Raw genomic sequence first — 11654 nt, 5'->3', positions numbered from 1 at the left:
AGTTCTGGCTCTGTGAGGAAAGCAACCAGAATCTATGTCGCTCTTTATTTTCCCAGACGGCCTCCTATGACAGCTAATGGCGGAATTGTTGGAGATGCATGCAGCCTTGGGGTTAAGGCCTCATTATGTAACATTCTATAGTAGATCTAACCTTTACAGATATATCCACACCTATTCTGGATAAAGTATGGAGAAGACTATAGAGGTACAATTCTAGTAAATGTTGAATTTTGGACTTTTAAATTCATATATGGGATTGGACGTGCCTTAGTCTGGCCACTCCGTCGTTTGAGCTTCGCGAGTGGCTTTCTTAAGTGAAGCAAATGACAAGATATTTTTTCCAAGAACTATTTGCCCCCTCATTATTTCACCATTGAGAATATCATGACCTATAGTGTTACGTTAACAACAGCGTCAGCAAACGGTGTTGACTCAGTTGGGGAATGTGGCAATGGTGTTCAACTATGTGATATAGCTGAGGATATTATTGTCATAAGCTAATAAAATACATAAATAACCACAGTGGGGTCAGATACCGTATGAAATATTACAATGTGGGTAGATAAACAATTTCTCTATTCTTGCTAATCGGAAGTAGAATGTTTCCACTCGATTCTGACCGAGAGCAATCTGTGGAGTTACACAAGTTTTATCTTCACTGGGGGGCAGTGGTCATCTTAAGATGACCCCCTGTCATTGCGAATGCACTATATATAAGACAAACAGCTTCTCTACGTGTTCATTCGTTCTGTTTCTGGTGTGCCTAGAAAATGTTTTACGGATACAGAAGTGCAAGGTATTCTGTGACTACTCAATTGTGTATAAACAACATACGAATAATTATTTATTATATTTCAGTCTACATTGCGGCCGCACATTAAGAAGTATTTGAAAACGTGAGTCAAAGTATTTTGATTAAAGCCAGTTGTTGAGAGGTGATTGGGCTCCTTTTCGGTGCGTAAGGACCTTTTTTTTTTGCTATTTGCTTTACGTCGCACCGACACAGATAGGTCTTATGGCGACGATGAGACAGGAAAGGCCCAGGAGTTGGCAGGAAGCGGCCGTGGCCTTAATTAATGTACAGCCCCAGCATTTGCCTGGTGTGAAAATGGAAAACCGCGGAAAACCATCTTCAGGGCTGCCGACAATGGTCCCCCCTGTGGGTGGTGACGGTAGAATAACACCCACGGTATCCCTTGCCTGTCGTAAGAGGCGACTAAAAGGGCCCCAGGGGCTCTGAACTTTGGAGCGTGGGTTGGCGACCACGGGACCCTTAGCTGAGTCCTGGCATTGCTTCCACTTACTTGTGCCAGGCTCCTCACTTTCATCTATCCTATCCGGCCTCTCTTGGTCAACTCTTGTTCTTTTACGACCCTGACGGTTTTCCGTATGGAGGCCCAGGGAGTCTTTCATTTTCACGCCCTTCGTGTCCCTTGTCTTCCTTTGGCCGATATCTTCATTTTTCGAAGTGTCGGATCCCTTCAATTTTTCCCTCTGATTAGTGTTTATATAGAGGGTGGTTGCCTAGTTGTACTTCCTCTTAAAACAATAATCACCACCACCTGCCGTCAGTGGGGTTCGAACCCACTATCTCCCGGATGCAAGCTCACAGCTGCGCGACCCTAACCGCACGGCCAAGTCGCCCGGTGCGCGAGGATCTGTCAAAAAATTCAGTTAATTTCTTCCGTCGTTTTCGTATTCCTGTTTCGTTTTAAATATATATTTGTTTAGATTTTTTACGTAATTCATTATCAATGATAAATCACCATTTATACGATATATGTAAAAAAAATAAGGTTTTCCAGATCGAGGAAAGCTGTACAAAAGGGGAATTTCAAATTTTAAAAATATGTAAGCTCTTTTTATCCTAAGATAAATAGTGTGAAAATTACTATCAACGGTATCCCTTACACTAGAGTAGCTATACCTTGTGGATTTTCTCTGTTTTTCTCTCTAGAGTTTAATTAGTGCTTTTTTTAACGGTTACATGGAAAGAGAAAAATTTAAGACGCTTTTATTGTTTGGGTAGAACTCGTATATCGCCGAGAGTATTATGTTTAATGTCTCAGTTGACAGATAAAACAGGAGGCTACCTGTTGGAAAAAAAGTGAAAATCTGAAGCGTAGTTTTCATGAATTAGCGCTTCAAAGTAAGGCAACATTTGCGTTAAATATGTGACGTCACACGCATACTCTGTTATAAGATGCTCGGTCCACTCTGTTATAAGAGCCCCAGGGGCTCTGAACTTTGGAGCGTGGGTTGGCGACTACGGGGCCCTTATCTGAGTCCTGACATTGCTTCCACTTACTTGTTCCAGGCTACTCACTTTCATCTATCCTATCCGACCTCTCTTGGTCAACTCTTGTTCTTTTCCGACCCCGACGGTATTAGGTTCCCGAGGCCTAGGGAGTCTTTCATTTTTACACCCTTCGTGTCCCTTTTCATTTTTTGAAGTGTCGGATCCCTTCAATATTTTCCCTCAGATTAGTGTTATATAGAGGATGGTTGCCTAGTTGTACTTCCTCTTGAAACAATAATCACCACCACCTCTGTTATAAGATGGCACTATGTTGATTCGCGCGCTCAGCTGGAGGTTAGCTGAAACAGTGAAAACTATTTAATAAGTAAGTCTACGAAACACTACTGCGGCTTACAACAGTAACAACCTGCCGCCAATTTTTTAAAATGTGTTGTTTCTGTTGTCGGTGTTAATGCACAGTAGATGTATTTCTTCACTATTCTATATTACAACGTCGAAGTTATATTTGATATTTTTTGTTTCCATTTTTTTTAAATTGGTCGATAATAACGTTGTTCACTATCATTAGTGTCACCATATTGTTCCAAAGTTTCCATGGGAAACAGGGGATATTATACATATCTGAAAAGAGCCATTTGGTACGGTAAGCTGAAGATTCTGCATGTACAGATTGAGTGGCTCACACACTAGTGTGCTGCCTTCCTGACTTCAAGTTACTCACCTTTTCGATTCCATCTCAGTCCGATGGTATTTGAAGGTGCTCAGATACACTAGCCTAATGTCGGAGATTTATCGGCACATAAAAGAACTCCTGTAGGATAAAATTCCATTGCGTCGGAGTCTCCAAAATCTAAGGTTTGTTAGTGGGACGCAAAACTAACATATGATAAGGTCTTGGATAAACCATGCCATATGCCACTACAATCACTTTTTTGTTCCTGTTCCTTCCAATAGGGAACTCAATTTTGAATATTTCTTGAAATAATTCTCTCTCTCTAGCTGCAAAAATTACGTTTTATAGAGCATCAAACTTCAACGTTCATTTTTGCTGTACTTGTTTTCTGAAAAACGGTAATCAGGGTTCAAGATAAGGATAACACCTCCACAAGTATTATATATCATTTGATTTAAATTTCGTATTTAATACGGTACTTAAAGTCAGAAATCCTCAAACGGCCCACCTTGCGTGGACTTCGACGTTTCTCCAAGCGACATGTGACATGATTTCCTGGATAGTTCTTATGGCGACGATGGGACACAGGAGGGCTTGGAGTGGGAAGAAATCGGCGGTGGTCTTGTTTAAGGCACAGCCTGGTATAATGGAAAACTACGGAAAACCGTCTTCAGGGCTGCCGACGGTGGGGTTTAAACCCACTATCTCCCGAATGCAAACTGACCGCACGTGATCCAAACCGCGCGGTCACTAGCTCGGTATTATTATTATTAGGTCTATTATTATTAAATTCCGCTGTCTAGTCTATAGGTAGATTCTTAACAATAATGTCATTTGCTTTACGTCCCACTAACTACTACATTACGGTTTAAGAAGACGCCGAGGTGCCGGAAGTCTGTCCCGCAGGAGTTCTTTTACGTGCTAGTAAATCTACCAACACGAGGCTGACGTATTTGAGCACCATCAAATACCACCGGACTGAGCCGGGATCGGACCTGCCAAGTTGGGGTCAGAAGGTCAGCGCCTCATCCGTCTGACCCACTCAGCCCGGCGGTAGATTCCTAAAGGATAGTCTGATGGCCTAATGATGATGTTCAGTTCAGTATTTGGAATTCCAGATACCTATCTAGGGGCACGATGTGGATAGATCAATATCACTCACTTCAACTTATTATTTAATTTATGCTTCGGCATTTATGATAAATATGCCGGCCCCGTGGTGTAGGGGTAGCGTGCTTGCCTCTTACCCGGAGGCCCCGGATTCGATTCCCGGCCAGGTCAGGGATTTTTACCTGGACCTGAGGGCTGGTTTGAGGTCCACTCAGCCTACGTGATTAGAATTGAGGAGCTATCTGACGGTGAGATGGCGGCCCCGGTCTAGAAAGCCAAGAATAACGGCCGAGAGGATTCGTCGTGCTGACCACACGGCACCTCGTAATCTGCAGGTCTTCGGGCTGAGCAGCGGTCACTTGGTAGGCCAAGGCCCTTCAAGGGCTGTAGTGCCATGGGGTTTGGTTTTGGTTTTATTTGTGATAAATAAAAATAATTACTATTCAGAATTTTTGTATTGCTGAGTGCCGGAATTTCTCGACAGCGGGGTTCTTTAGCTCTTGTAAGACAAAATCGGGTTTATGCTTGAGGTTATATGAGACGTCATCGAAATTATAACTGAATGAATCCCTGTGGGTTGGGGCATACAACTCATTCATGTTATCTCCTGTCTTTGGAGAGAGGTGATTAAAACGGGTATCTCCTCAGGGGCTTCCAACTAGCGAGAATTCTCTTGAAGGTCATTCTCTTCTGATGAGACGGTGTGAGGTTTGCATGGGTTAGGTAGTATTCCTTTCACACCCTTCGCGGTCCTCCCCTTTCCGTTGCCATTGCCTTCATTCTTCGAAGACCTTTGCCTTATTCTCTTCTGACTACAGAGTTACCTGTTGGTGAGAGCGGTAGATTACATCCATGGTATCCCCTGGCTGTCGTAATAGGCGACTAGAAAGTAACGTAGGGACTTCCATCTTGGAAGCATGGGTTGGTGACCACGGATCCCATAGCTGAGTCTGAAAATGCTTCCTTTTAATTGTGTCAGGCTCCTCGCCTGCATGTAGGGTTACCATATTCTGAAACCCCAAAATGAGGACACCCTTAATGGAATTGATCAACACGCTCTTAGGACTGCCGAATGAAACATTAGTTCAATTTAATGTTGTCAAAGTGCTATCTATATATATAAAATAAGAGTTTTGTCTGTACATTGCTCAGAATTTGAAAAGAATGGTATTTCTGTATCCGTCATGTCCACAGTAACAAGAAAATACATTTTTTACTTTTCCGTAATTTCTGTCTGTCTGTCTGTCTGTCTGTATGTATGTACACGCATCACGAGAAAACGGCTGAAGAGAATTTTATGAAAATCGGAATGTAAAGTCGGGTGATGAACCGCTACAATCTAGGCTATAAATTATTTTAATCACGCTGAGTGAAATGGTAGTTTAGGGAAGGCCTGAAATTTAATTCTCAAATATTTATGTTATTAGTGGTCGTGTCTTAATGAAAATCGCTAGACAAAGATGGAAAATAAGTCGCTACAATATAGGCTATACACGCTGAGAAAAATGGTAGTTTAAGGGAAGGCCTAAAATTTAATTGTCAAATATTTATTTTATTAGTGGTCGTATCTTCACGAAAATTGGTATGCAAAGTCGGGGAAGAGGTCGCTATAATCTAGGCTATCAATAATGTTATTCGCACTGAGTGAAATGGTAGTTTAGGGGAAGGCCGGAAATGTAATCTATATATAAAATAAGTGTTTTGCCTGTACATTGCTCAGAATTTGAAATGAATGGTATTTCTGTATCTGTCATGTCCACAGTAACAATGAAATGCATTTTTTACTTTTCCGTAATTTCTGTCTGTCTGTCTGTCTGATTGTACACGCATCAATAGAAAATGGCTGAAGAGAATTTAATGAAAATCGGTATGTAATGTCGGGTGATGAACCACTACAAGCTCGGCTATAAATTATTTTATTCACGCTGAGTGAAATGGTAGTTTAGGGGAAGGCCTGAAATGTAATTCTCAAATAAGTTATTTATGTTATTAGTGGTCGTATCGATAAATCTATATATATAAGAGTTTTGTCTGTACATTACTCAGAATTTGAAAAGAATGGTATTTCTGTGTCGGTTATGTCCACAGTGACAACGAAATGTATTTTTTACTTTCCCGTAATTTCTGTCTGTCTGTCTGTCTGTCTGTCTGTCTGTCTGTATGTATGTACACGCATCACAATAAAACGGCTGAAGAGAATTTAATGAAAATCGGTATGTAATGACGGGTGATGAACCACTGCAATCTAGGCTACAAATTATTTTATTCACGCTGAGTGAAATGGTAGTTCAGGGGAAGGTCTGAAATGTAATTCTCAAACAAGTTAGTTATGTTATTGGTGGTCGTATCGATAAATACTACATAACTAACCTAACTTTAGTTATGTCATAAGTTAGTAGTAGTTATGTAAGATGTTATTAAATTTCCGATCACTTATGTCTTATACATTGTTACCGTACCGCACATAATCGGAGATATTCATGAATTTGGATTTTTGCTACTAAGTCCATATCAGCCCCGAGTCACGAGAAAATGGGTAAACAGAATTTAGTGAAAATCAGTATGTAAAGTCTGAGAATAAGGAACTACAGTCTACGATATAAATAATTTTGTAAGACACCCTAATATCACAGAGTCGAAAGAAAACTAATGTGAAGGCCTGCAATATAGAAAGCTCATAAACTTTATCAACAATAACACTACATTGACCATTGTTTTTTGTGATGTGCTTTTTGTCTTCTATTTCCTCTCATCCCCGATAGATAGGATTACTGCAGCGTACTGAGGTTTTTTTAAATTTGCTTGACGTCGCACCGACACAGGTAGGTCTTATGGCGACGATGGGATAGGAAATGAATAGTGGTGTGAAGGAAGCGGCCTTGGCTTTAAAGTACAGCCTGGTGTGACTGGTGTGAAAATGGGAAACCACGGAATACCATCTTTTTTCTTTTTGCTTAACGTCGCACCGACACAGATATGTCTTATGCGACGATGGGATAGGAAAGGTCTAGGAAGTGGAAGGAAGCGGCCGTGGCTTTAATTAAGGTACAGTCCCGGCATTTGCCTGGTGTGAAAATGGGAAACCACGGAGAACCATCGTCAGGGCTGCCGACAATGGGGCTCGAACCCACCATCTCCCGAATACCATCTTCAGGGTTGCCGGCAGTGGGGTTCGAATCCACTATCTCCCGGATGCAATCTCACAGTTGCGTGCCCCTAACCACACGGTCAACTCGCTTGGTCGTACCGACTGTAACAGCCTGCCTGTATATTGGTAGGAAGTAGCTGGGGTGTAAGATAACTTTCTTCTTTAGCATGCCATTCCTCTGGTTCATACATTTTCTGATATATGGTTCATACATTTTCTGATATATCTGGTACGTAACACACTGGTTCATCATAGTATTCGAGCTATACAATCCGTACTCTGAGCCACTGATTGGAATGAGTAGTGTGCATATTTAACGGAATAATGACAGAGGAGTGTTCACGGCAGTCTGCAACCTGGTTATTCCAGCTCTCGAACTTTGGACTCTTAGATCGGCACCGTAGTACTGTTCGTTGAAAGTGAGAAAGTGTGCGGTTTTTCATTTGATCGAGTATTTTATATCATAACATTGCTTTCAATCGTTACATTCCTACTGACGTTTTTGTAATGACCTATGTTGAATTCAGTTAGGAAAACCACCAAGTCAGTCTTTCTGAGAATCCCGTAGCGAAGCACGGGTACATCAGCTAGTATATACATAAGAAACAAACAGAATAAACTATTTCTCACTGGAATTAATCTTTTTTAACAGTTCCCTTTTACAAAATCAACTGCCAGTCTGTTTCTTTCCTTTGTTCACTGTGTCTTTCAACACAAGTGTAGGGCTGGTGATGGTGGCGTAGCAGGGGTAGAGGTGATATTCCCACGTGAAGCGTCCCAGGTGGCGGATAGGGGGGTCCTAACCGGCTTGCCGGAGGACTTGCGGGAAATAAAATACCTCTCTCGGACCAAACACACCCCCCCTGTGGGTGGGGGAGGCAGACGAAGAATTCACCCACGGTATCCCCTGCCTGTCGTAAGATGCGACTAAAAGGGGCGACCAAGGGATGATCAAATTAGAACCATGAGACTACTTGTAATTAGTACCATCACGCAGGGAACACCATGGGTCGCATTTACTTGCGCGTAGTACTACTATGTTAGGTACGCAATAGGTTTGTGATAAGTAGCGAGTGTGTGAATCAGGAGGTGGGTCCTACAGTACCTGTGATTCGTACCCCTATGTGAGCGACACCATGGTTCTGCCTTACCTATGCTGTTCCCACTATGTGAGGAATTCCACGGGATAGTACGGGTCTCTGTGATTAGTCCACTTATGTGAGGAACGCCATAGGTTTGCGTTGCCGTTATAGGTTTGCGTTGCCTGTAAATAGCGCAGCTTTGTGCGAAACACCATAGGTCTGTGTTACATGTGCGCATTACACTACCTGTGAATAGTACCATAATGTGTGGAATGCCGCGAGTCTCCGCTACTTTTGATTAGTACCGCAACATTACACATAGCATAGTTCTACTTTCCAAGCGATAAATACCATTATGAGGGGCCGATGATCTGGATTTTGGACCCGTTTCGACTATACGCCTAATTGATTCAGCATCGTGCTATAGAAGCACAGTCCCTTGGTCAGTACTACTACTGTTTTTTGCCAGCTTCTGTGCATGCGTGGAACTGTGGGTTGGATCCACTGATCGTTTTAAATTCATATCCGTCCATCCATTCATTCTTCGTCCTCACGCTTTGAATTCTGGTCAGTGGAGGGTTTTGGACTTTTAAGTTGTCATTTCATTTCGTCAGGGGCCGATGACCTCGATGTTAGGCCCTTTTAAACAACAAACATCAATCAATCATCGTCGGTTCATAATTTTCGTCATATGTGGCACTGAAACTTTTAAAATTTGAATATTGATCAAAACACTTTTCATCAGCAGTTTCAATTTTTATTAACTATTTTAACCAACAAAACTTTCACTATCGCAGCTCTCTCAGCTAGCTAAAAAATTGATACATCGATTGTAAGCAATGTAAATCGATATTTTTGGTTTTACTAGCATAACAGATCGTTTGTAAGATAAAATAAACGGTGTAATCCAATAATCGATATTAAAAAAATATAACTTGTTGACGATACGAGATGAAAACAAAAATCAAAAGTTCTTACTTCCCAAAATTCCTGCTCCATGGCTAAATTGTTAGCGTGCTGGCCTTTGGTTCAAAGGGTCTCGGGTTCGATTCCCGGCCGGGTCGGGGAATTTAACCTTCATTGGTTCATTCCAGTGGCTCGGGTCTGGGTGTTTGTGCTGTCCCCAACATCCCTGCAACTCACACACCACACATAACACTATCCTCCACTACAATAACACGCAGTTACCTACACATGGCAGATGCCGCTCACCCTCATCGGACGGTCTGCCTTTCAAGGGCTGCACTAGGCTAGAAATAGCCTCACGAAATTATTATTATTATTATTATTATTATTATTATTATTATTATTATTATTATTATTATTGTTACCGAGTTTTTGTGGTAGTTATGCGTGAAAGAAGGTGCGGGGTGGTGAACAGGTCTCAAGCTACTAAAGTAAAATTAATTTAAAATTTAACAAGGTTATATTTTCTTTTTGAAACAAAGAAATAACAAGCATGGCAGGTACAAAGTAGCAAGTCCAAAAGGGTAGTTACAATATTTACAGGATTTGGGCTTCGCGCCCTGACTTCACAATGCTAGGGCAATCAGCTCAATTTTACCCCAAACACAAGTTTCAACAGAGGGGCAGAAAACCCCATTCATGCCTAGGAGCCCTTGCTCCAATTTACACTGAAAAGCCTCCACGAGGCATACAACACTCAATTTTCAAAAGAGCCACTCGCTCTCAAATTTAAGCCTCTCCCAGGCCACACCAAACTCCACCTTCAAGTTGTCCTCAACGGACGTAAACACAGGGGTAAAATACCCAATCTACTGAGGTCTATTAAATGAAAAGAAGGTTAATTAAATGACCTCTAAAATAACAATTTGAGAGGAGGCGAACTTGCACTCCTAATACACTTTGATTAAGACCTACTTGGCACTAGGCCGTTAATACAAGGGCTAATCCCATACTAAAGAGGTGACTTAAGAAGAGAACAATTTGTTTTACGTTAACGAAGAATAGGTTGAGAAAAATAAGTTCACCTCAAAACAATATGAGTGGGAGCTCGAGAGGGTTAGCACTCTCTATCCCAGTATGTAGCTTTAAAGGAGAATATATGAAAAGAGTAGTTACATTTAGGAAAAGGTTACATGGTGGAACGCTTCGAATCCGCCCCGAGAGTTAAACTGCTGAGCTAGCAAAGAAAGAAGTTATTAATCGGCCATTACCTTGTTGTTGACCGCTGCCGAGGAAAGAGGCGCTTCCCGCCTCCTGCTATGTACTTAATACACTGAAAGATGGAACAGAAGTGGCCCGGAGACCCTAAAATCAGCAGTTTAAATACTCTCGCGGAAGGTTCTAGGCGTTAGGGGAATGAGAACACCCTCCCACGAGGATTTTATTGGTTCATCAAAAAAACCCCTACACAATACTAAGAAGAAACACATAATTGGTGGAAAATTAATTAAAGAAATTCGGGATAGGCTAGATTTAAAACAAGGGGAAAGGAGGGGTTAATATTGCCAACTTAACCAATGACTGAAAGAAATTTAGCAAGGAACAAACATTTGAAATAAAAATTTCTCCAACAAAATAGTTCTTTGACTCCGCACAAGGGTGCACTATTGTTGATTTTCAGTAGTGTCCTCTAGAAGAGAAAGTTCACACTTCTTACTTCAAGCGAAACAAAAACACATCAAAAATGACACAGTTCAAAAACTCAAAATTTTCCACGTGGTGACATCTTCTGAGAAGGTAGAGAATTAATAGCGTAGATAAAGTTCAGACTTCCTCCAGCAGAGGAGTTTCACCTGGCGCAAATTTTAAATTAGCGGCGTGGAGGTGTACCGCCCGGTACAGACCTCCCCCCCCCAAAAGTTCCTCCAGGGGTGACACATGAAATTGTTTGAAAACAAGGTCCAAGTTTTGATGTAGATATGGAGATTAATTGCCAAAAAATTTATAAGATTTTCCTAATTTGGTTTGATTCAGTTTCAAAATTTTGTTGTTGCAGGTGAAGCACAGTCTTTATGTTGGTAGAAGTAGAATTCTGAAGATAAACTTTTAATACTTAAAAGTGATGAAAAATTTTGCAATGTCCACCAAATATTGCTGTTGAATTCCCAAGTGTAGTCATTGCTTATCGTAACTGTCCATGTAGTTGATGTTGATTAAGTTGAATGGCCAGACCGGCCGTAGCAGCTTGCGTCCAAAGGGAGGCCGCTCGGACCCCTCAAGTACCCTGAGATACCGCTCGCCCGCACTATGAGGGGAGCAGAGGTGTTGAAACACGCCGCGCCCGCGGTGAACATATACAGGCTGGGGGCAAGTAGCAGGTCGTGCGCCGCGCATCAGCCTTGGCCGGGAGGAGAGCTCCGGCTCGCCGTGCACCTGACGTACTCGCTGGAGTAGAGGGGGCCCGTCCTCTGCCCC

General features: G+C 41.9%; 1 protein-coding gene across 3 annotated transcripts in view; it reads left to right on the top strand.

The window, feature by feature from the left end:
• Window positions 1-715: 715 nt before the first annotated feature.
• Window positions 716-11654, top strand: part of Uro (Urate oxidase) — a 124188-nt gene continuing 113249 nt past the window's right edge. The window contains exon 1 of one of the 3 annotated variants that reach the window (XM_067145099.2): window positions 716-796. In XM_067145099.2, coding sequence (XP_067001200.2) covers window positions 771-796 — 26 coding nt within the window. In that variant the 5' untranslated portion in view covers window positions 716-770. Of the gene's footprint in view, window positions 897-11654 lie in introns of all 3 variants that reach the window. The other 2 variants (XM_067145100.2, XM_067145101.2) reach the window with 2 other exon arrangements.

Source organism: Anabrus simplex, chromosome 4 (genome assembly GCF_040414725.1).
Source record: "Anabrus simplex isolate iqAnaSimp1 chromosome 4, ASM4041472v1, whole genome shotgun sequence".
NCBI lineage: Eukaryota > Metazoa > Arthropoda > Insecta > Orthoptera > Tettigoniidae > Anabrus > Anabrus simplex.
This window is presented reverse-complemented; position numbering and strand designations above follow the sequence as displayed.